Raw genomic sequence first — 27,083 nt, 5'->3', positions numbered from 1 at the left:
TGTCCATGAATGTCGATGGTTGCTAACCATCGGCTTCAGATGTCCATCCCTATCTTGAAGTACATCTGCAGCCTTAATTTTTTACACTGTAGGCCAACTTTGGAGACCATGGCGTATGAAAATGTCTTTGAAGGAAATTAGTAGCTATCAGTGCAGGTGCAGTGTAACTGTTGATCCTCTCACTCACTGCTCTAATGTTGGAGCTCTGCCTGCACCCCCGACCCTACCCCACCCCCGCAGGAAAATATCAGCCTGTGCCTTCAGATCAGTGCAGTGTTAGGTACTGGAAGACATCCTGAGCGAACTTGCTTAAACAAAAGTTTCAAACCAGTGACTCCACGGTCTTCTTGGTGGGCACCCTGTAGTCCTGAACGGCCCTGATGAACTTCAAACATAGCCAGAAACCTAATCCTGGCCAAACTACACCACAGTGCCAAATTTGGTGGAGCTAATTACAAAACTCTGGCTAAGCATAAAGGACAAACAGACAGACAGACACACACACACACTTTCTCGCTTATTATATAGCTATGTACAGTGGTCGAAGTGGAAATTTTGAAGTGGGGGTATGGAAGATCTAAGGTTGTATTTATGTGCGCGCTGGAAAAGGTGGTGTGGCCACTCAAAAGGGGATGTTCCCTTAAGACATGCCCCTTTTTCATCAGTGTAGTGTACCACACTGTACTACCCATTATACACAATATGCCACACAATAGTAGTGCCCTTTATACAATGCCCATAGTAGTAGTGCCCCTTATGCAATGCCCACAGTAGTAGTACCCCCTATGCAATGCCCACAGTAATAGTGCCTCCTGTACAATGCCCACAGTAATAGTGCCCCTTATGCAATGCCCATGTAGTAGTGCCCCCTATGCAATGCCCACAGTAGTAGAGCTAGCAATGTCCCCTATACAATGCCCACAGTAGTAGTGCCCCCTACACAATGCCCAAACGAGTAATGAACCTTAAACATAATGACATACAGACACACACCAAACCAGTACTTACCTAAAGCTCCGCTCCTGCGCCCACCACCGTCCGACAGCTCCTCGCGCTCGGCACTGTGGGATCTCATGAAGTCTCCCTGAGTGAGCTCCAGCCCCCAGCTGCAGGGAGAGAGCTGTCGGTCGCCAGCTGATAGCAAAATCTCAGTGGGTTTCCAGCATGTGGAGAAGGCAGCGGCGGCTCCTCTCCAGTCCGGCTGAGCGCCGACCCCAGATATTCTGGCGGTTGGCTCAGTGCTTGAAGAGCCGGTATACCATACTGTTGTATACTGGTACACTTTGAGCACTGACTATAATATATATATATATATATATAGTAATAAGTTCGGGATAGGAGGTCCCCCTCCTGGGGTAAATGGACACCTCCAAACATGCAGCAGCCAGGAATCAGCACACCAGTCCAGGTTTTCGTGCAAGCTAGCCGCAGTTAGGTTTTATTGTACAATATGAAACAAAATAATAAAAACAAACCCTAGCCTGTCTGGGCATCTATTAATAAGCAGATTCCCACTCTCAACATGGCAAGGCCTACTGCTCTCACCACAACATTGGCATATGCACAGTACTTTCAAATTGTACATCACAGTGTCTCTTGAACAAGCATACCTGCTTAATCTCCCCAGGTAAATGAGACACTGAACTAAACCCTCACACAGCTTATATGAGCCTCCCACAGCTGCAGGTACTAATCAGCCCATTCTCAGGCTGAAAGCTGGAAAGACCGAAGCGGACTTGTGCATGGAGTTCTCCCTTCACTCTCACATCCACACCCAGGACCCATTATCTGGCTTTTACCAAAAGCTGACACTCTAATCTGTTTAGTGGAACAAACTTTTCCTGGGGGTTTAAAACACATAGGCCAAAAACCTAGGACAAACATATCTGCATATGACATATTTTGACCTTTAAAGACAATCATTTTATATGCAGAAAATGTTTTAGGAGAAAGTATGTTAATCTTAAGGGGTTTAAACATTGTTATATGTAAATACAGAGGTGCGGCACTCAGAGCATGTAAAAGAATGGAAACATGCACAAGACAATGCATGTTCAACGTTTCAATCTTATTGATTTTCGTCAGAAATATGTACAGTATATATATAGACTCAAAATAAAAGGACTTGTTTTATGTTGCAAATGCCTTGTAATTTATCTTGAGGGACCCGGCAAATGATCAATACTCAGGTGTTAATGTTTTGCTTTTGTTTGTTTTTAAAGCAAATATAAAAGAAAAAAAACTTTTTCCAACTGGCCCAATAGCTTCATCATTGTTGTATAATATTTATATAATGGAAACATATCCCATAATGCTGTAATAATTTACAGAATCATTCAGTGCTGTAATAATTTACAGAATCATACAATGAAACAGAAGCTGGGAGGGTACAGCTTACAAACTGGAAGTACTGAATAGCTTGTTTTCCCTACAAAGCATTTGCTTCTTAATTTAATTTATACAGTATTATCGTATTAATTCTCTTCCTCAGGAGGGCTAATGCCCAAATCTAGCAAAGTCAGTCAGATAACGGAGTACGTGTGCTGGACCACTAGACTTTAATAAAGGACTTTCAGACTGATATGAATGAAGAATTGTGCTGCACAATCTCTAGTATTGAGTAAAAGTCCTGGAATACCCTCCTTGTTTATTTGTACTATCTTACTGCTTACAATTAGAACAAATATTTGGCAGTACAGTCAGTGTGAGTGGGCAGCAGCTGGCACTGCCATCCAATACTCTGGTGTGTCAGACACTCGATGTATCATAATTTCATACACTTCATACAGTTTCTCTCATATCTTGGACATTAAGTACACCAACCCACCCACCCCCCCCCCCCCTCTTCCAATGTCCGCCCCCTTCCTCGAGACTTAAGGAAACAAAAGCTCATTTGTTATTACATGCTCTCTGTGCTACACTGAAACAAATCAATCTCAACTTCTCAGAGGTCTTGTGATTATGTGTGTGTAAAGACTTTGTGGGCCTTTGATCTTGAAAATTCATTTAATCCTCTTCCTAAGTCAGCCCTGCTTCAGGCTGTTTAAACAGCAGTGGAGGGTGGGTGATTCTGGGAGGAAAAAGTAAACCTTCATAACTGCTGGGGTACTTTCATTTAGAGTCACCATTTCATTTATTAGTATTATCCATCCTTTTTTCCTCATCTAGTTTATATTACAGTTGTTTTCTTTACTACTTATTTGGGACTTGAGACTTGTAAAGCAGAAGAAAAAGCTTTAGCTAAAAAGGTACGAGAGGGGGCACATTTCCAAGAGGAAATGGGTGTGGGAGGTGAATTGATCTCCAAGTGAAAATGTTTGATCAGTGAGGGGAAAAGGATAGCAGTGCCTGATGCTCATAGCGACCTGGATCAGGAGAGCCTTTGATGGAGATCTTTGATGCTTAGCGAGGGGTCTTCTTATATGTAGAAGAGTGTTGCCCCTCAGTGGGTGGGAATGTTAATAATGTGGCAATTTAGCAAGATTAATTGGGACAGGGTTTCTGGATTAGAGACTCTTCTATGTCAGACAAGGGAAGGGGGTAAGGATGGAGAGTTTAAAAGACCTGTGATCTGTCATCTGAAAGAAAATTAGTCAGGGCAAGCGGGAGCCAGCTTAACCAAACTTTAAAAGTATTAAACCCAAAATGGAAGGGGATATTGAAAATCGTTTGGGAGGAAAATGAGCCTTCAATGTGGTTATATGTCAAAATAAACCCGTTGTTATAGAAGTTATAGTCTATCTCCTTTATTTCCACTGCACTGCGTTGGACAAATAAAATGGCAAAACAATTCCTGTAATGTGACCAGACTGCCCTGGCATCCCAATCAGTGTGCTGTAGGATTACAGGTTATAATATTTATATAAGGGCTGCTCAAGTGGTGGCTCTGCCAAAAAATGACGCTTCCATGTTAATTATGCACGCACAAAGAACGCCGTTTTGACGCTCAGACACACCTGTTTTCGCACATCCACTCCCCTTTTTCCAGGACCTTCCCCTGTTACCACCCACAAACAACACTGTCACTGGAAGTAGCGATAAGTCTTTGTGCTACAAGCGCATGATTCCCGATCGCAGTGACTAGTTTGCGCACTGCGATGCATGCGCAGACGGGTGACAATCGCCCATAGCGAGCGATCGCGGCTTAGTGTCCGGGTCTGAATCAGGCCCAAAGTCCCAATCCAGTTGTGCCGCCATTACCATTTCCATATATATAAATATATATATATATATATATAATATATACAGGATGAGTCTCCCATATCCAAAAGGCTTGGAACCAGGGGTATTTTGGATAACGGGATATTCCGTATTTTGGAATATTTGCTTATCGTAATGAAGTATCTTGAGAATGGAACCCAAATATACTCACATAATGCATTTATGTGTTATATACACCTTATACACATAACCTGAAGGTAATTTTATACAATATTTTTAATAATTTGTGCCTTATACAAAGTTTGTGCACATTGTACCATCAATAATCAAATGTTTATTTATCTCAGTCATGCCAAAAAAGATCCGTATTTCGGAATATTCCGTATTTCTGAATATTTGGATGTGGGAGACTCAACCCTATATATATATAATATATATATAAAAAACAAAAAATTTCATCACTCACTATTCAAACTGTAATTCCTTAAATTCAGGGAATGTTAGTTCCAAAATATTACAATAATTTGTCCTGCTGACCAACCACGTCACGGTCTTCCCCATCTTGTCAGTCCCTGCACTGACTCTCAAAAATATGAACATTGCCACATCTGGCTCCAGCCGTCACACAGATTTTAAAAGAAATTATACTTCTTCCATGAGTATGGGTCCTGGTTTAAAGAGACAGAACCACACCCAGGCACATAAATTAATGAGCACCTGGGAATAAGCTTGCAAAGTTTGGCTTACATTTGAAAAAGCAGGGTGTCCTAGAGAGTGTGACCACAAAAAATATATTAATAATATGCTTAATCCACGGCACTCAACCATCTTGCGGTGCAAGTGTACCTAGAAGAATTTATGCTGTTTTGAAGGCAAAGGGTGATCACACCAAATATTGATTTAATTCAGATTTCTGTTCTGTTCATTCACTTTGCATTTTGTTAACTGATAAATATAAACTATTAACACTTCAATTTTTAAAACATTCTCACTTTTGCAGCATTTTTCCCACACCTGTCTAAAATATTTGCACAGTACTGTGTGTATGTGTGTGTATACATATGTGTGTGTGTGTATATATATATATATATATATATATATATATACATATATTTTATGTGTGTGTGTAATTTCCCTGATGATGGAGCAAATCCAAAACGTTGTCATGCAGGATGGGCTGTTTATTTCATTTAGAGCCTGGATGAGTGCCACTTTTATATATGTCAGATATAGTGGTTTTTTTGTGCGCCGCAAGCTGCTTTTGCTTTTGGAGTGCCTTTCCCTCTGGAGATATATATGTTGAAAAGAAATGCATTCATGTATTTTGCTTCCTATGAATAAAAGTATAATGCACTTGGAGTGACCACAACTTTTGTCTTTTTTAGTCAATATATCTTTGCCTGGGCCATAAATCATGGTTGACAGGCCATCTCCCTCACTGAGCCATCTCTGTATAAACATAGCATCTACATGAAACATCAGCATATACACTGAAGTGCCAAAAGTCATGGGATAGCAGTATGTAAAGGTAATGATAGGTGGCGTCACCATACTATGGCGTCTTGGAAATGCCCTGACCTGCATCAGTTGTATGCTGAGATCTTGTGAGTCAGTAAAACACCGGCTAAGCTGATCATGGCAAGGTGCCGTGAATTATCGCATTTCGGTCAGGGCATGATACTGGGTGCCGACTGATGGGGCATTCTATTTCCGAAGTTGGGCGGACAGTCAACATTCCCCGATCTATAATATGGTCCGATGAGTCACGTTTCCAGTTGTTTCTGGCTAATGGTAGGGTTCAGGTGTGGCGCAGACCCCATGAGGACATGTACCCCAGTCATCAACAAGGCACCAGGCAGGTTGGTGGTTGTTCCATAGTGGTGTGGGGTGTGTTCACGTGGCATCCTTTCATGGACTTCATGTATCCCCACAATGATGAAATATTCCAGCAGGACAATGCACTGTGTCATCGGTCCCAGGTTGTCCATAGGAGCATTCTGGAAAGTGCAGACGAATTGTGTGGCCACCACGTTCGCCCGACATGAACAAGCATTTTTGGGACGTATTGGAGAGGTCTATTTGCACCGAACATCCTGCACCTACAAATATCAGGGAACTGTGGGTCAACATCTCTCCAAGGGTCTTCCATCCACTTGTGTGATGGAAGCCATGTTGAGTTGCTGCACTTCACCAGACTAGACGAGGTCCTACATGATACTAGGCATTTATCCCATGACTTTTGCACTTCATTGTATATATACCCTAGCTCTTATTGGAGACCAATAAGGTTGTTGTTGTTTTTTTACAAAATAGGCATAAAAAAAATAATTTTGCTGTCCTATGTGGCGATAAGAGGTTATATTTTACAGGACCCTTCTGGTACATCAAATTGAAAATATGACCACATTGAACTGTAGTTTAAAATGGAGTGAGGGGCTTACAAGTTCATGAGTTATCTGAAAATGGGCCTCTCCTTAACAATGTGTGATGATAGTGGTGCTTTAATCTGTAGATATAAAGTATCTGGTGGATTGCGGGGCGGTTAATTACTTCTTAGCAAATAATAAAATATATAAATAAATAATATGGATGCTGAGCATCATGTTTATGTGATAGGCCTGACACTACATTTCATTTTCAGGAGCTGGCTTTCCTCAAGATTCTTTACAGTTTTGCAAAACTAAGATCTACTGTATCTTGCCAGTAATTGGCTATTTTTTTCTTGTATATTTTAGCTGCCTCCATTTCTTGGTGCTGCATTTCTGTCTTCCCATTAAAGAGGCAATTTGTCATAATATCTTATGTTATTAATCAAGATGCACTGCAGTATTCTTAAAATGAGATCATTTTGATAAATCATGCCTGACATAAAATGACTTTATTCCTTTTAAGTGCAATTTAGACTGTAAATTTTTTTCCCATTTATGATTCATGGGTGAAACATGGATAAAATCCGCTCTCACATTTGGACTATATCTCCGGTGATAATTCACAAGAACTCCATGATGGAAAATCAGTGGCATTTGAATGCTGGCTCCATATTTTTCTGGCTGGCACTTGTCCTTTCAATCCTGACATCCTCTCATTAAGCTACGCTACCAAACTTCAGCTTGGCTTTATGCCTGAGACAACAAAAATATCAATCTGATGCTAGTAATCTCTGTCACACTACATGTTTATCTGTGTTGGTTGTTGCCAACATAGTCTAATAGGTTAGCATTTGGGCAGGTTAGCAATCACTTATCAAACTAAGCAAATCAAATTCAAGAATTATTAACCTTTATTTATAAAGCACTAACTTATTACATTGCTCTTTACAGTGTTTAATCGCTCACATCAGCCCCTGCCCTATTGGAGCTCTCAGGCTAAGGGACGTATTCAATCAGAAGCGAAAAAACGTTTTCCGCAAAAAAGCATCGCCGAATGCGGATTTTCGCGTGGTCGGAGCTTATCTCCAAATTTTTGTTTTGGGGTGCAAAGGTGGGAAAATCATTAAAAACCCTTGGGACAACCCCCAAAGGACAACTCAGAAAAAAACTTAAGAACATCCCAAAAAAGGTCTTTCATTTTGGGGGCCAAAAAGCACAAAGTGGGGGGACAACTTCAAAAACTAGCGAATTAAGGTTCTGGGGGTGCTCTAAGAAGGTGTTTTTGGGATTGCAGGTGCTTGTATGCAGGAGGAAATTCACTTTTACTAAAACTTCACTTTACAGACATAAAGATATACTAGCACCCATTTTCAGGTACCCCAAATATGCCAGGACTACTTAATTTCTCCACAAAATGCAGCTTTATGACATTCTTCACCACTTGTGCAAATACGCTAACTAGAAGCAATTGAAACAACTTAAATATCTCAAAAAGTTTTCTTTGGAGTATTCGGGCACATCTACATTGATCCCCAATGTCACTGTATCTTTTTTCAGGCTGATTTCCCCTATTCTGACACCACTTTCCGTGTGTTCTGACTTTGCAGCTTTCCGTTTTCACGTGTTTTGGAATTGAATATAGCGAATAGCGGGGACACCCATGATAAATTTCTGCGTCCAAAACACACGATGTAGGCATAAAGTCTGGCAGGCGGAATTTTATCGCGTACACGAAACTAATTGAATACCGCCCTAAATTGTGTAGCCCACACAGGAGGGCCGCTTATTGCCTACCCCTACACTAGAGTCCGTTTTATCATTAGATGATCAACCTCCCAGTAATTTTGTGTCGGGAAACTGGCGCACTGAGAGACCAGTCAAACATGGGGAGAACATACAGTACATACTCCACATAGTTATTGCTTTGTTTGGAATGGAATCAAAATTGCACATACAGTAAACCAGGTACACAGTGGCGTAACTAGAAATATCTGGGCACCATAACAAAATTGTGATGGGCCCTTTTACTTGCCATCACAAATTTAGTTTCCCACAAGCAGAAAACATGTGGGAATGCCACTAACATAATCACTTACAAAGAGAAGTAAGGAATTTGACTGTATGTTGAACAAATTTTAAATAGTACAACCTACAGTGCCTGGCAAAAGTATTCACCCCCCTTTGCATTTTTCATGTTTTGTTGCCTCACAATCTGGAATTAAAATGGATTATTTGAAGGTGTGCATCATTTCATTCACAGAACATGCCTACAACTGTGAAGTGGTGTTTTTTTTAATATTGTGAATTAAGCAACATTTAGGACAACATAACAGAAAACTTCAGTGTGCATAACTATTCACCCCCATAAAGTCAGTACTTTGTCGAGCCAACTTTGCAGCAATTACAGCTGCAAGTCGCTTTGGATAAGTCTTTATGAGCTTGCCACATCTTTCCCCTGGGGTTTTTGCTTATTCCTCAAGGCAAAACTGCTCCAGCTCCTTCATGTTGGATGGTTTCCGCTTGTGAACAGCAATCTTCAAGTCTGACCACAGATTCTCAATTGGATTGAGATCTGGGCTTTGACTAGGTTATTCCAACACATTTAAATGTTTTCCCTTAAACCACCCGAGTGTTGCTTTAGCAGTATGCTTCGGGTCATTGTCCTGCTGGAAGGTGAACCTCCGTCCCAGTCTCAAATCACAGGCAGACTGAAACAGGTTTTGCTGAAGAATATCACTGTATTTAGCACCATCCATCTTTCCCTCGACTCGAATCAGTTTCCCAGTCCCCGCTGCTGAAAAACATATCCCACAGCATGATGCTTCACTGTGGGGATGGTGTTCTTTGGGTGATGGGATGTGTTAGGTTTGCGCCAGACATAGCGTTTTCCTTGGTGGATGAAAAGTAAAATTTTAGTCTCGTCTGACCAGAGCACCTTCCTCCATACATTTGGGGAGTTGCCCACATGCCTTTTGGCAAATTTAAATCATGTCTTCTTATTTTTATCACTAAGTAATGGCTTTTCTCTGGCCACTCTTCCATAAAGCCCAGCTCTGTGGAGTGTACGGCTTATTGTGGTCACATGCACAGATACACCAGTCTCTGCTGTGGAACTCTGCAGCTCCTTCAGGGTTACCTTTGGTCTCTGTGCTGCCTCTCTGATTAATGTCCTCCTTGCCCGGTCTGTGAGTTTTGGTGGGCAGCCCTCTCTTGGCAGGTTTGTTGTGGTACCATGTTCTTTCCATTTGATGATGATGGATTTGATGGTGCTCCGGGAGATCATCAAAGATTTGTATATTTTTTTATAACCTAACCCAGAATTGTACTTCTCAACAACTTTGTCCCTGACTTGTTTGGAGAGCTCTTTGGTCTTCATGTTGTGATGCCTCTTGTTTAGTGGTGTTGCAGCCTCTGGGACCTTTCAGAAAAGGTGTGTTTATACTGACAGATCATATGACACTTAGATTTCACATAGGTGGACTTCATTTCACTAACTATGTGACTTCTGAAAGTAATTGGTTGCACCAGAACTTTTAAGGGGCTTCATAGCAAAGGGGGTGATTACATATGCACATGGCAATTTTCAGAATTTTATTTATAAAGATTATTTTTTATATATATTTTTCTCATTTCACTTCACCAAATTAGACTATTTTGTGCAGATCCATCACATAAAATTCAGATTACAACCTGTAATTATTTTTTTCTTTTTTTTTTAATGTAACACAAAAAGGTAAAAAGCCAAGGGGGGTGAATACTTTTGCAAGGCACTGTATATTCATGCAGTGCATTTATGTCTGGTATACACTAGACGACATTGTAAACGAATTTGGCGATAACGACCAATCGTTACAACAAATTCGTTAAGTCATCCAGTGTGTATTGACAATGTCACTGACGATGTGCGCTCCCACGCATCGTCAGTGACCTCGTCCGTCGGACCGAATGCAGCATGGCCCCAACTGTCGTTCCGTCGCTGCCGGCATATATGCACTTGCCAATGCTGGCACCCCGATGGTTCTCATCGCCAGTGAGGTTGGTACACACTAGAAATCATGTAGTGTGTACCCGACTTTAGTCTATGAAAAAGGTACCGGTACTCAGCTAAAACTTCAAGTTGATATTAGATTAGCAGCTTACATACTCTGGACAAGTCTTCAGATGCTAATTTTATTCATTTCTGAAATTAGTCCACTGATTTGTTTTCACTGGGTCTGGAGTTAGTTATAAGAATTCAAAATGATCCCCCTCCTCCACCCTAAAAAGTTCTATATACAAATATATAAATCTACGTCATAGAACTGGGCCATGACTTAGGGCCTGATTCATTAGCGATCGCAATTGCGATTATGCATGCAGATGGCCGATTGTTGTGTACTGCACATGTGTATGCATCGCAGTGTGCGGACGTAAATTTCTCGCTCAATCACACTGTGATCGCAGTGACCATGCAGACCCATCACCGTGTGATTGCCAGGAAGTGAGCGTTTGGGGGTGGTGGTCGGAGAAACTCTGGCGTATCAGTGCGTTTCAGCATTCTGGGTAAGGTCAGACCTGTAGCAATTGTGCGTAAGGCTCTGATGTTACGATGTTCTTGCATACTTGCTAAGTATTGCGGATGTGAGTAAGAGGAAGTGGGCGTCCTTATTTTAGGTTGCAACGGCACTGCGATTGCAAACATTAGCATATTTTCGCAGTTGGTCTGCTTGCGATCGCAGTTGTGATTCGTAATGAATCATGCCCTTAAATCTAAGGTTTTATCTATGTGGAGTTTGTATGTTCTACTATGTTTGCATGGATTTACCCCTTTTACTTCAGTTTACTCCCACAATCCATGCAAACATACTGTTAGCTTAATTGGCTTCTGACAAAAAAAAATATAGATTGCATTAGAATTTGTAATACACGCCACTTCACTGATGGAAATTAAGGTTTTCCAGTCATTTTTGCTGCCACTGCAATATTAAGGGGAATCCAGAATCTCTTCAAAGCCGGAAATGGAAGAAGAAAGTTCTCCTGGGTACAGCTGTACTGGAAACCCAAATTACAATAACAGTATTCAGTGTGTTGTGATTTATTCAATTGTTAATAATATGTACATGAATATTCACCATAAAGTTAAAATTTTAGTCAAGAGATGTCTTTAATGGTACGCCTCTCCTTTAGCATAAGTCTTTCATCAACAATCTACTGAATTTTCCAGCAATTAATGTTTTTTCAAATTATCCTTTTATTTTGTATCTGAATAAAAAGTTCCCAAGTGGTTAAAAGTTCTTAGCAATACATTATTGGTTTCTTATTTTTGCGATGGTTACAATAAGGGAGTGTCAACTGCCAGGGGATTGATAAAACTGCCAACTTCATCAGAATGGAATAACTATGCTTGGTAGTATTCAAGTACTACTATGGGTAGTCTTACAAGGGAAATCATCGGGATTTAAAATATCTAGAGTAAACTCAATAATTCACGGGCAAGATCTCACTCCAGAGCCGTTAAGTGGCCATCATTTGGATACTCGCTGGGATCTATTTGGCTACTAAGCACAATTTCTTCTCAGAATCATCCATTGTTTATTTATGTTGCCAAAATGAAATGATAGTTTGTATGAACTATATGCAATGAAGAGCTCTGTAACTGACTGAACAATTTGGTGACTCTTGCTTTGTCTTCATTATAGAGTATGTGGAAAGGGCCCTAGACTGCACACCCTGAATATATATAATGGAAGGTGCTACCTGTGGAGACTATTGTTGCAAACACAAAAAGAAAAATCACAGGTGCACAACTCTACATTACTAATTATATATAATACATTTTGCAATAGAAGTTTGAAATAGATTTATTTATTGCAAAATGTATTATACTGTATATAATAGTAATGTTGGAGTTGTGCGCTTGTGATTTTTCTTTTTGTGTTGTCTTCATTATATCCCACTAAGGGGGGAATTCAAGTAGCCGTGATAATGCGATAACTTAACGTGCGTTAAGTTATCGCACCCTTCGCAGGTGTTTACTGCTTATCGCGGCTATGCATGTCCTTGTTTATCGCGCAATCCTATTGCAAAAGTCGCAATGAGGCATTCATGCGATAATTCTTCCTGATTTTACCCACGAAAGTATAAGTAAAAATGGGGAAATCTGTCTGTACTAGACTATGTCTGTGTGTACCGACCTTGTGAGCGACGGGACACGGCAGGGTGCCGGCATCGGCAAGTGCGTACACACTTGCCGATGCCGGCAGCGACAAAGCGATGGCGGTGACCATGCTGCATCCAGCAGCATGGCCCTCGCTAACGATGTTGCCAGGTCCGACGGGCAATGTCATAAGTGACATAGCGGGTACACACTAGAAGATGTGCCCGATATGTCGTCCCATCCGGCCGGATCGGACGACATATTGTCTTTTGTGTACCCGGCATAAAACCCACCTGCAATCTTAAAAACACCTGTCCCAACATATAGCACCCCCATATACCTATCCCATATCAATTATCCCATTTTCCAGGACTTTGTATTTTTTCTCCCCAAAAATGATGTCATTATTGTCCAAATTAAGCTAATTAAAAAATATTTTTGCCTAATTAGTCATTAAGGAGGGTGTCCCAGTAGTTCTGAACCAAGGGCCTGATTCAGAGCCGCTCGTAAGCGGCCACTCGTTCGCTCCGAGCGATGTTTGCCCAACTGCGCATGCGTACGGATCGTAATACGCATGCGTGAACCAGTCAGTGCGGCCGAAAATCGTGTGCTCGCAAAATAGCGAATGCCTGCTATTTTGAGTGACAGAATGAGCGTATGTGGGTGGTAACAGGGGAAGGTGCTTGAAAACGGGGAGTGGAGATCCGACCGCAGGCGTGCTTAAAGGTCAAAACGGGCGTTTTAAGGGTGTGCATAATTAATACAGCAGCGTCATTGACCACGTCACTGGGTTATTTTATAGCCAGAACTGCTCGCAAAATTGTGGTAGCAAAAAGCAACCACAAGAATAGCGAGCAGTTCATATCTTGGTCGATGTACTCGATTAATCTAATAAATAGCGGACATGACGTAGGATGCGAGCGGCCAGGGGGCGTATTTTTTAAAAAAACGTCCGCAAGTTTTGTTCACTCGTTCAGACATAGAGGCGTGAACAGACCGCAAAGAGCGAACGGTTGATTTGAATAGCCACCCCTATTTTCTGGACAAGCGAGCGCTAATTGTGTCCGGCTCTGAATCAGGCCCCAAGTCCCAACACTTTTAGTGAAAAATAGGAGTTTTGCACAACTTTTCACCTGTACTAAGGAGGTGGTGAAAACTTTTTTCAGCTAATGGTATGGAGAATTCGCACCCACAAAAAAGTTGCAGCTTATAGGATTGCACGATAAGTACATATTCGCACGATAAGCCGTTTTTTGCGGAAAAGCGGCTTATTGAATTCCCCCCTAAGAATCTTTTACCTTTCAAACTGGATGTCTCAAATTCCTATTTCCCTACATATTGTAAAGATTCAAGCAGGGCCCTCTTACCTCTTTGTTTGTCTGTCATTGCCTAGTCTTGTTTTAATACTGTTTTGTTTCCAATTGTAAAGCCGCAACAGATAATGCTGACGCTATATGAATAAATGTCATCATACCGAAGTGATAGAAACCTATAAGAGTGTTATGTCACTTTTTTTTCAGATGCCAATCCTGACATCATTAGTATCATTAACGCTTGCATATGTTAAAGCAGTATTCTGCCCATATCTCGATCTCTGACCTAGGAGATACCAGAGTTGACAGAAGTGTATACTGTAACATGCTTCTAGAGCTGGGTACACATTTTTTCGATTGCAGGCTGATCAGGTAAAGCTGTCCTAGTTTGACCCCCCCATTCAGCTGTCTGTGAGCACTGTACACTCTGTGCAGACATAGCACCGTGTGTACGGGCTTCTATGGGATCGGGAGGCCGAACCTATAAATATTAAACAGTATATAAGATGCCACCTCCCGATCCCGACCATTGCAGGAACGTTAAAAGCCGTTTATCGGCTAATGCTCCTGCATCGGAACAGCGTACACACCTATACAATCCAACAGGCTTTCTTTCGATATTGGATGAACGGCCCGATGATTGTATAGGTGTGTACCCAGCTTAAGTTTGAGATTGATCAACTGATGCCTGTAATTTTCAGCTTGCAATACACAATACTATTTTTTTTAAATAAATAAAAAATTTATGAAAATGAGGCACAATAAAAATACATTCTTTTAATTTCCGAAATATATTTGAGTTGTTGTCTCCTATACCCAGCAGTTTTTTAATGCATTGCTCTCCATTTTTGTTTGATGTAAACTCCAGATCTAGGTCAACTCTTTTTAGGTGCTGCAGAAAATCTTTATTTATGTTATTAGTTTGTTCATGTATTTGTTGGTGGTTGGTCTGTAACAGGAACCAATTAATTCAGTAACACCAGGAGGGGATGTTGAAATGTTCAGCGCAAGCTTCAGGGTGGCACAATTACAAATTTAGAATTAATTCACATTGAAGAAAAACAACAATTCTAAATACATTCTGGGCTGGATGTTTTATACGGGTTTGTGTTCCTACTAAATTGGTTCTTACAATTCTGTAAATATGCCATGCATCTTATTTCTCAAGAGCCTGTCATCTATAATGACCTCGCGATTGTTCATCTCTTCCTGTATATGACTTAACTCGCCAGTATAGTTTGAAAAAAGTAAATATTAATAGACATAACACACTTTTGTGACCACTATGAATTTACTTTAATCTCTCAGATCTTTCACTGAGGCATTGCAGGAGCATACCTACTTTACTCTATATTTACCATCCATTTCTTCATAGCAACTTTTGTCCAGTGTCTCTTTATGTCATTCGTCATAAATATTGGTTTACCGATGGTTAAGGGAGCTGGATACTAGATTAATAGTGTTTATTTTACTCTATGGCAGTGATGGTGACGTGACAATATGTTATATGTGCAAATTAAGCGCTATTTTTGTCCTGAATCTCTTGTTATTCAAAATGTATTTATTAACATTGTTTAAATTGGTCTACCCAAACAAAGAGGTGCTTTCCATAATCAAATGCAAGCACTGTAAAAAAACTTATGAAGCAATCATATAATAAAGCAAGTAAAATAAACTAGTAGTTATCCATGTAAACATGTATGCAGTTCCGGTGCTCAAAATCCCGCCGCCGGAATCCCAACAGAAAGTATTGGGGTTAGAGGGAAGGTTAGGGTTAGGCACTAGGAGGAGGGTTAGGCTGCAGGGGGTAGAGTTAGTTTTAGGCTGCAGGGAGGGGCGTATCTATAATGGGTGCAGGGTATGTGGGGCACACGGTCCAGGGGGTCCACACCGCACACCCTGCATCCATACTTCCTAATACTTACCTCTCGTCCCACATTGGCTGGAGAAGCGCTACACAGAATGCCTGGAAAATAGCAGCGGCCAGTTTCCTGGCGTTCTGCAGTAAGGAAATCACTGGTAAAATGGCCGCAGCTGCCACTTTCCCGGTGTTCTGTGTAGCGCCTCTCCAGCCGACGTGGGACGAGAGGTAAGTATTAGGAAGTATGGGTGCGTGGTGTGGGCCCCCGGAGTCTACTGAAACTGTCAGCCGCAGCCGCCGGACAGAAAGAGGGGGCCCCCTCCTCTCTAAATACACCCCTGTGGGTTAGGTTTAGGGTACCAGCAGGTGTCTGTATCCTAACCCTGTCGGGATGCCAGCGTCGGGGTTCTGACTGCCAGGATCCTGATCACCGGCTTACTGTACCCAACACATTGACATGATAATATCCAATCTGAAGGTCATCATACAGAGCAGTTATGTACTGTTATACAGTACATATTTTTTAATCTACAAGGTCAATTCAGTTGTGGGTGATGTATGTGATCATGTGCGTATCTATGCCAGATTTACAGTAGCCATGAGATTACAGATCTAGCGATTTTGCGTGCCATCACTGGCATTGCAACAACACCATACTGACAATGGACCTGATTCAGCAAGGATCGAAATTGCAATGTAATCCTTGCAATCATGCAAATTAGGCGTGTGCACCGGCCACTTTTCGTGTTTTGGTTTTGGATCTGGATCTTTCTTCGTGTTTTGGATCTGGATTGGTTTTGCCAAAACCACCCTTCCGTGTTTTGGGTTCTGGGTTTTGTGTTTTGGATCTGTATTTTTTTTTTTTAAAAGCATAAAAACAGCTAAAATCACAGAATTTGTGTGTTTTTCTGCTCCTATGCTATTATTAACCTCAATAACCTTAATTTCCACTCATTTCCAGTCTATTCTGAACACCTCACACCTCACAATAGTGTTTTTATATCAAAAAGGTTGCACCGAGGTAGCTGGATGACTATGCTAAGAGATACGAGTGGGCGGCATAAACATATGGCCCATCTAGGAGTGACACTGCAGTGGCAGACAGGATGGCAGTTTGAAAAACTAGGCCCCAAACAGTACATACTGCTAAAGAAAAAAAAAAAAGAGGTGCAAGATGGAATTGTCCTTGGGCCCTCCTACCCACCCTTATGTTGTATAAATAGGACATGCACACTTTAACAAACCAATCATTTCAGCGCCAGGGTCTGCCACACGACTGTGGCTGAAATTATTGGTTCGTTTGGGCCCCCACAAAACAAGCTGGCAATTAATCTGTCCCTGCACAAACTGGCTCTACGGAGGCAAGATGTCGTCCTCATCCTCCTCATCCACCGATTCCTCACCCTCTTCAGTGTTGTGTACATCCTCATCCTCACAGAGTATTAATTCGTCCCTGCTGGAATCCACAACCACAGGTCCCTCTGTACGTTCTGGAGGCTGGTCTCCCTGGAAGAGTTGATAATTCATTTTATGAACATCATCTTCCCCACATTTTGTGGAAGCAACCTCCTACGCCTTTCGCTGACAAGGTTCCCGGCTGCACTAAACACTCTTTCGGAGTACACACTGGAGGGGGGGGCAACTCAGATAAAATAGAGCCAGTTTGTACAGGGACCTCCAAATTGCTTCTTTTTCCTGCCAGTACAGGTACGGACTGTCTGACATGCCTACTTGGATGCTGTCACCGATGTAATCCTTTAACAGACAGACGCACGCTTGTCGCTGCTGCTTTAAGGATACACGTGCGGCTACAGCCCACACATTTCACAAAGAGAAAAAAAAAGAAGAATTTTTTTATTGTTTGTGGAGCGCACTTTGAGGGTCACACCACCCTTTAACAGACAGACGCACGCTTGTCGCTGCTGCTTTGAGGACAGTATCATATGCAGTGACAGTAGACTTGTCAGAAATTGTTGGCACGTCCTTCAGTCCGGACCAGATGTCCAAACCGGCCCTTGACTTATGACACAGGCGCACGCTTGGCGCTGCTACTGTGTTGATGCACGTGCGGCTACATCGCACACAAGTCACAAACACATAAAAAAAATAGTTTTTTATTTTTTGGAGCACTTTGAGGGTTACACCACCCTTTAACAGACGCACGCTTGTCACTGCTACTTTGAGGATGTAAGTGCGGCTACAGCCCACACAATTCACAAAGACAGAAAAAAAAAGAAGAATTTTTTTATTGTTTGTGGAGCGCACTTTGAGGGTTACACCACCCTTTAACAGACAGACGCACGCTTGTCGCTGCTGCTTTAAGGATGCAGGTGCGGCTACAGCCCACACATTTCACAAAGACAGAAAAAAAAAGAAGAATTTTTTTATTGTTTGTGGAGCGCACTTTGAGGGTTACACCACCCTTTAACAGTCAGATGCACGCTTGTCGCTGCTGCTTTGAGGATGCAGGTGGAATCTAGACGGGATTTGGAATCGGGGACACACTACCTCCATCAATTGTCTAAATCCCACTGCACTAATGGCGGATACCGGATGCACGTCTAACACCAACATAGCAGTCAAGGCCTCAGTTATACGTTTTGCTTCAGGATGACTGCTGTCGTACTTCATCCTCATCGCTAGGGACTGTTGGAGGGTCAATTGTTTAGTAAAAGTAGTGGTGTTCCTACTTCCTCTCTGGGATGATGAACAACTCCCAGCAGCAGCAACAGCACTAGGAGGAAGTGGTTCTTGATCTTTCCCTATTTTATTTTTATCGGAGAAAGTTTGGTCCTCCATTTATGTTATATTGATATATACGTGCGGCTACGGCGCACACAAACACAGAAAATATTTTTTTATTTTTGCAGGAGAGTAGTGCACTTTGTGGGTTACACCACCCTTTAAGAAATGAGCCAGCCGGCTCTTTACTTATGGGACACAGGCGCATGCTTGGCACTGCTCCTTTGTTGATGCACGTGCAGCTACAGTGCACACAATTCACAAACACAGAAAATATTTTTTTGTTTGGTTTGGAGTGTACTTTGGGGGTTACAGCACCCTTTAACGGTCAAGCCAGCCAGCCCTTTACTTATGACACAGGCGCACGCTTGGCACTACTTTGTTGATGCACGTGCGGCTACTGCGCACACAATTCACAAACACAGAAAATATTTTTTTATTTGGTTTGGACTGGAGTGTACTTTGGGGGTTACAGCACCCTTTAACGGTCAAGCCAGCTGGCCCTTTACTTATGACACAGGCGCACGCTTGGCACTACTTTGTTGATGCACGTGCGGCTACTGCGCACACAATTCACAAACACAGAAAAAAATTTTTTATTTGGTTTGGACTGGAGTGTACTTTGGGGGTTACAGCACCCTTTAACGGTCAAGCCAGCCGGCCCTTTACTTATGACACAGGCGCACGCTTGGCACTACTTTGTTGATGCACGTGCGGCTACTGCGCACGCAATTCACAACACAGAAAATATTTTTTTATTTGGTTTGGACTGGAGTGTACTTTGGGGGTTACAGCACCCTTTAACGGTCAAGCCAGCCGGCCCTTTACTTATGACACAGGCGCACGCTTGGCACTACTTTGTTGATGCACGTGCGGCTACTGCGCACACAATTCACAAACACAGAAAAAATATTTTATTTTTTAGTACTTGGGGGGAGCACCCCTGATGGACAGAGCACCCCCTGGACAACACTACCGCACCCCTTAGGACTGGGACACTGCACAGGACTTTGGAGTGGACACAGCCCCTATGGACAACTGACTGCACAACACAGTCCAGCCAGCCCCTATGGACTTTGAAGTAGTGGACACAGCCCCTATTAACAACAGCAGCACAGCACAACACAGCCAGCCCCTATGAACTTTGAAGTAGTGGACACAGCCCCTATGGACAACACCAGCACAGCGCAGCACAGCACAACACTACTCTGCACTACACTACACAGCCCAGCCAGCCCTAACTCCCACCCTCCCTCTTCACTGTCCACTGTTCACTGACGCTTGTACCTTATATATGATCCAAAACTTGCGAGACCCGGAAGGCGGGATGATGACGTTTTGCCTCGATTTCAGATCCGAGTCAGGCGGGAAAAGTCGAGCCTGACTCGGATCGGCCTCGGATCGGGGGGGCTCGGGGGGGGGGTTCGGATTTCAGAAATGCAAATGCAGCAGGAGGTGTATGACAGGAGGTGTATGACAGGAGGGTGTATGACAGGAGGTGTATGACAGGAGGTGTATGACAGGAAGTGTATGACAGGAGGGTGTATGACAGGAGGGTGTATGACAGGAGGGTGTATGACAGGAGGGTGTATGACAGGAGGTGTATGACAGGAGGGTGTATGACAGGAGGTGTATGACAGGAGGTGTATGACAGGAGGGTGTATGGCAGGAGGGTGTATGACAGGAGGGTGTATGACAGGTGGTGTATGACAGGAGGGTGTATGACAGGAGGGTGTATGACAGGAGGTGTATGACAGGAGGTGTATGACAGGAGGGTGTATGACAGGAGGGTGTATGACAGGAGGTGTATGACAGGAGGTCTATGACACCCCCTGCTGCATTTGCGATCCCAGCACTATGACAGTGGTCGATGGTCGCGATGGTGGACGGCTTGTGGACATATGCAGTGTCTGGGCTGGCCACTCCCAGAAAACGTGGCGGACACGACCCGTTTCCGGGAACGCCGCTCGTCCCCGCACCACCCCTTAAATGCCTCTGCCTGTCAAGCAGGCAGAGACATTCAAGGGCTAGCTTGCATGTTAGCAGGACCCATAGTGCACACTCGCAGAATGGGTCCTGCGCATGCGCAGATTCCTGATAAACGTGAATCTGCGTTCAGCAGTGCACCTATGTGAATTAGCCCCAATGCACACAATTCAGTCGCACATAAACGGACCCCTACCAGTTCGTCTTATAGATGTTTTGGATGGGTTGTACCCCTTGTGGTGGCTCTGGCTCTGCTTTTGTGATGTGTAATAATAAAGCTACAGTATGACTTCAGTGTGACAATTACTCTCTGTCTTCATGATCTGTATTTGCAATTGTAAAAACACAGTATTATCCACGTTACTATGTTGACTGATGTGTCTTATGTTTGTTTTCCCTTAGGTTTCAAGTGGCACAGACTCCAGCTCTCCTGATTTGTCTTACACCCCTCTGCCATCAGTATCAAGGGATCCAGCCAATCACAGAGGTAAGATGTGCATGCAATATTATTTATCTAGTATTTTACTGCAAGGTAGTAAAAAGTTCACAGCGTGCTCTGTCTCCCTCTTGCTCACTGCCCCATCTTGCTGGCACAGCAGTTTCACTGTATGAGCTGCACTTTTTCAGATGACGAGTAAACCATCCTTGTCAGGCCCACAGCCTGTGCATTGAGGTAACGGAGGATTTAAATGTAATGTGTTGACCCAGAGAATAAATTCTGCAGCTTGTGCCTGACCAGTATCTCCAACAATGTTGACAGAATACAGATTGTTGACAGAATACAGATTGTGAGGCATCAATATTTTTAGAAGCATTGGATTAACCTCTTGTTGCATATATGCATTCATGAGAAATTGTAATAACCAAAGATGATAAACCTTAATCCAAGAGAAGACATGGCAAAGCGTAGGTTTCATAAATCTGGTCCTCAGCAGCCAGAGGTCATTTGCTAGGTCACAATAGCAGAATGAGTTTGACATTTAAGTTCCAGTCCCATAGACAAGATTTATTTCCGGAGGCTTGCAACACATTGCACAGCAGCACTACATGATACATGATGTGAAATATCACTGAATATGCTCTATAGAGAGGTGAAAACAATAAGGAAATTGTCTTATTTTTTTTTTTAGACATTGGCAGTTTCATTTGTCCAGTTATACTGTAAAGTTAATATTATAAAAAACTTGGTTAATGTAGTGAAATATTATAGAGAGTCTTAAAGGAGACATACCAATTTGACTTGTGGTTTCATCTGTTAGATCTAGGGAAACTGCGCTGTGGCACATTGGTTAACATTGCTGCCTCACAGTGCTGTTTTATTCAGTTCGATTTGGTTATTTGGTTAATTAGTATTCTGTGTGGTTTTTCTGTGAGTAATTTAGACAGTAAGCCAAAATGTGGTCAGGCACTAATGTGAATGATTCAATATTCTCTGGAAAGTGCTGCATAATATGGATGAGCAGCAAAACAGTCGGCACTGACTCAGACACGCCCCTCTCCTATCTGCCCCACCTGCTTGGCAAACACAAGGTAAGAAATGGGGTGCAGGTGACTTGCAGATCGTTGCCTTCCACTGGCCCTGGCTGCAACTGTTGTCTATTAATAATTGAATTCCTTCCAAGTAAGGTACCTTAAAAAGCTGTTCTTGAATTTCCCTCAGAAAGTATAGACAGTTGTCAAATCAACTACATGCCCACAATTATTTGGACAGTTCTTCTAATTTGAGTATTTGATTATTTTAGCTCATTGCTAACAGGTGCATACAAATCAATCGTACAGCCATATAGTCCCCATGGTCAAACAGTAGCAGTAGAAAAGATTTTACTTGGCATCCTCTCTCCCCGCTGATCTTTGTTTTAATCATTGAACCCCTGGCCTGCAGGATCCGAGCAAGTCAGGACATCTTTGGCATTCCTGTTGGTGACTCTTCTTATAAACTATCTCTTTTTGCCGACGATGTTCTTCTTACCCTTACCAACCCACTGATTTCCCTTCCAAACCTGTTTCAAGAGCTTTCCCTTTATGAGCAATTATATGGTTATAAATTTGATAATGACAAATCAGAAACCTTAACCTTTCTTGTACCAAAGCCGTCCCTAGACCTTCTCCATCTAAACTTCAATTTTACCTGGCATTTCGAATTCATTAAATATTTAGGTGTCAACCTTATAAAATCTTAGCACACACTTTACAAGGCAAACTACCCCCCTTGTTCAAAGTTATAGAACAAGACAAGACCTCTCTCATTGGCGGACTTTGTTCATATCTTGGATTGGCTGTATTAATGCAATTAAAATGAATGTCCTTCCCAAACTTCTCTACCTCTTCCAGACTCTTCCTGTGGTAGTTTCCCCCTGTGTTCTCTTCACAGAAAGTTTATTTGGAACCTTAGAAGACCTTGCATATGTAGCGAGATCCTCTCCAATAGCATTTCAGAGGGTTGTCTAGGTCTTCCCTCGTTGTCCAAATATTACCAAGCCTCTAGCCTCAGTCAATTGGTTGCCTAGGCATTGTCCCAAGTGTACAAAACAATGGGTTGATCTTGAATCTGAGTAAAGTCTCCTTGGCCTCAAACCTTCCTTGGCTCCCCATGAAACTCCGGCCATCTCGTCGGTCCCCTCAGTTACTCTCACTTTTTCTGTATGGGACTTTCTTGACACCAAGTTCACTTTGTCTACTAACAATCACAACAAACACCTCTATGGATTCATCCCTCTTGTCTCCCTGGTCACTCGCCCCACATGGTCTGTACATGGTCAGCAGCTGGCATCACCTGTTTTCATTACATCCTGGGTGGCTTCGCCCCACAATATTTCTCATGCATTACGGGAGAAACACTCTCTACCACAGTCTTGTCTCTATCAGTATCGCCAGATCCGTCACTTTATTTCTTCATCCCTTTCTTCTCCAGATTCTTTACGAAACCCCACGGCTATGGAATGCCTTTGTATCTATAGGCCCCTGGACAAGGGCATCATATCTCAAATTTACCACTCTATCTCAGGCAAAGATACTCCACTCCTAGAGAATCATGGGCGCTGTTGGAAATTTCAATTAACGTTTCTATTAAGGAAAACTCTTGTGAGGTATACACTCGCTGGTACCTTGTTCCAGAGCGTCTTCACCAAATATATCCTTATTCCTCCAGCCTCTGCTGGAGACAATGAAGCAAATTGGTTCTTTTTTCCATGTCTGGTGACTTTGTCCACATATTGCCCCTTTTTGGTCGATGGTACAGTCTATTATATTATCATTGGTCTCCCTTGATACCCCCTTACCCCAGTCTCATTGCTTCTGTGTGCCCCGGTCTGCCAACTATCCAAACATGAGAATAAATTGGTCCAACACATCTCTTGTGCCGCTAAATATCAAATTTCTAGATCTTGGAAGCAACCATCCCCCCCCTCGACTTGTCAACAGCTTCTCAACCGCATCCAGTTTGTGGCCTAAATGGAAAATATAACTAGTCCCCAAAACAACACTGTGGACAAGTTTAATGCAGTCTGGTCTCCATGGTACAGAACCCAGGGTGTGACCCCCTCCTGGCCTTTCCTAATCACCTGCTTTCTATTCTCATTTATTCCTCCCTCTGTTCCTCTTCCTCTCTTCCTCATTTGTATAGCTTCCCCTCCCTTCCTCCCTCTTTTCTCCAGCTCGCTCTCCTTTTCCTCACTCCCTATTTTTTATATTTCCTATTCAATTTTCCGTTTTTTTCCGAAATTTTTCTTCATTTTTACCCCTTTTCCCCAACCTCGACTATTCTTACCCATCCAGATTTTAGTGGACACATCGCCATTATCTATATGCTATTACATATTGTCATTCCTCCCTAATTTTCTCTTACTTCCTCCTCCTATGAGCCCTAATCTACTCAGTGTCCCCAACCCATCCCCCCTCCTTTTTGTATTATATTTTTATTCTGGTAAAAATTATTATTGTTGGTAAATTGCTTCATGTCCTATTATCAAATTCACTATGTTATCTACATTTGTGCGTAGATTTACTTCTTATTTTGCCCCCTAATCTCTCTCTGGGACTGATCATCTGTTATTTTTGTCGGCTTGTGATTGATTTCCAAATAAAATTATATGATTGGAAAATAGATCTTATTGAGAGCTCCGTGATTTTCAAAGTGGCAAAGTGATAGGATGCCACCTATTCAACAGGTCAGTTTGTTACATTTTTGCACTGCTAGATCTCGTAAGGTCAAGTAAGTACAGTTATTGTGAAGTGAAAACCTCTAGGAACAAGAACTGCTCAGTCGTAATGTGGTAGGCCACACAAGCTTACAGAACTGGACTGCCGAGTTCTGAAGTGCATAGTGTATAAATATATCTGTACTTGGTTGCAACACTCACTACCGTCAGCACAGGGTGTTCATTGGGAGCTTAATGGATTGTTTTTCCATGGCCAACCAACTGCACATAAGCTTCAGATCACCAATGCCAAAAGCTGGTGGGGTGGTGCTTTTTCTACAGTGATTAATTGTGCTTCAGCGACTGGTAATCTGGCGAACAAATCTGGTTTTGGTGGATGCCAGTCAGCCGCTTCCTGCCCAAATGCACTTTCCAACTGTAAAGATTGGTGGAGGCGGAGTGATGGTCTAGGGCTGTTTTTTAACTCTTTGTCTAGTACCCTTAGTTTAAGCGAAGAGAAATTTTATTGTTACTGTACATCATACATGACATTCTTGCAAATTGTGCGCTGCCAACCTTGTTGTAACATTTTGGGAAGCCCCTTTCTTGTTTCATCATGGCAGGTCTCAGTGCAGAGTTAATAAAAAAAAAAAAAAATAGTTTTCTGAGTTTGGTGCGAAAGATCTTTGCTGCCTTACGCAGAGCCCTGACCAGGGGTAGAACAATGGAGGCGCCTGCCGCCGGGCTCCAGCTCTGAAGGGACATCTCCTTCATTGTCCACAACATATTCACCTCTCTTTAAAAAACATCAATAATTGTTGCATACATGGTATAACTTTGGTAGCACTGCACAGAATTGATATTCAGAGTGGATTGTTGTCTGCTCTCAGAAATCGGTGTTATTATTAAAGCAAAAGTTGTGGTTTGTCTTCTGTTAGTACTGTAGAGCTGGTAATAATGAATGGGACACTATTATTATTCACTAGTCATAAAACACCAACAATTTACGTAGTATTTTAATGCATTATTGTGCTGCAGCTAAGATGAATTTGTCCCTCTTAGTAAAATACAATGTAAGCTTGTTAAAATGCAAATGTCTCTCATTAATTAAAAATGTTTTCTTAGACAATGAAACACTTACCACTTAACTTCTATCTATCTATCTATCTATCTATCTATCTATCTAACTATCAATAGACCTGATATATACCAGGTCACCTCACCCCACCCTACTATACTTCATTATTCCTTCTCTCTGGGAGGCTGTGATCTGTCCCGTTGCCTCTGCACATGTCAAAGATAGAACTGACGACCCAGCTACAGCCAGGTTCAGTATACTTATTAAGCACATTGGAATTGGTGGGTTTTGAATGACCCCCACCCCAGCAGTAAAAATTATTATGTTCATGTATGTAAAAGATGACAGAGGAGCCCGTTCATCTGTTGCCTCTAAGTACAGATACCTAAGCTGAGCACAGCCTGGCTGATATATTGGCCGATCAATTGATGTCGTTCACAGACATAATGCATTGGCTGTGCCTCACAGCTGATGGACAGATAGGTCTGCAGAAATATCTGTCCATCGGCAAGTGTGTACAGGCAATCAGCAGACCGACCTATATACAGTCAGGTGCATAAATATTGGGACATTGACAGAATTTTCATATTTTGGCCTCTATTCACCACCACAATGGCTTTGAAATGAAACAAACAAGATGTGCTTTAACTGCAGACTTTCAGATTTAATTTGAGGGTAATTACATCCAAATCAGGTGAACGGTGTAGGAATTACAGCGGTTTCTATATGTGCCTCCCACTTTTTAAGGGGCCAAAAGTAATGGGACAAACTAAACAATCCTAAATCTAACTTTCACTTTGTAATACTTTGTTGCAAATCCTTTGCAGGCAATTACAGCCTGAAGTCTGGAACGCATAGCCATCACCAGACGCTGGGTTTCATCCCTGGTGATGCTCTGCCAGGCCTCTACTGCAAATGTCTTCAGTTCCTGCTTGTTCTTGGGGCATTTTCCCTTCAGTTTTGTCTTTATCAAGTGAAATGCATGCTCAATCGGATTCAGTTCAGGGGGTTGACTTGGCCATCGTATAACATTCCACTTTTTAGCCTTAAAAAACTCTTTGGTTGCTTTTGCAGTGTGCTTCGGGTTATTGTCCATCTCCACTGTGAAGCGCCATCCAATGAGTTCTGAAGCATTTGACTGAATATGAGCATATAATATTGCCCGAAACACTTCAGAATTCATTCTGCTGCTTTTGTCAGTGGTCACATCATCAATAGATACAAGGAAACCAGTTCCAATGGCAGCCATACATGCCCACACCATGACACTACCACCACCATGCTTCACTGATGAGGTGGTA

The 27,083-nt window shown here is 42.3% G+C and overlaps 1 protein-coding gene across 2 annotated transcripts in view; it reads left to right on the top strand.

The window, feature by feature from the left end:
- LRMDA (leucine rich melanocyte differentiation associated) overlaps positions 1-27,083 on the top strand; it is a 1,034,991-nt gene that overhangs the window by 850,801 nt on the left and 157,107 nt on the right. For both annotated transcript variants that reach the window (XM_088475000.1, XM_088475001.1), the window contains exon 6: positions 20,971-21,055. In XM_088475000.1, the coding sequence (XP_088331126.1) occupies positions 20,971-21,055 (85 nt within the window). The remainder of the gene's footprint in view (positions 1-20,970; positions 21,056-27,083) is intronic.

The sequence above is a fragment of the Taudactylus pleione genome, unplaced genomic scaffold (genome assembly GCF_031769625.1).
Source record: "Taudactylus pleione unplaced genomic scaffold, aTauple2 ptg000157l, whole genome shotgun sequence".
Classification (NCBI taxonomy): domain Eukaryota; kingdom Metazoa; phylum Chordata; class Amphibia; order Anura; family Myobatrachidae; genus Taudactylus; species Taudactylus pleione.
The sequence above is the reverse complement of the archived record's forward strand: the minus strand, read 5'-3'. Positions and strand labels throughout refer to the sequence as shown.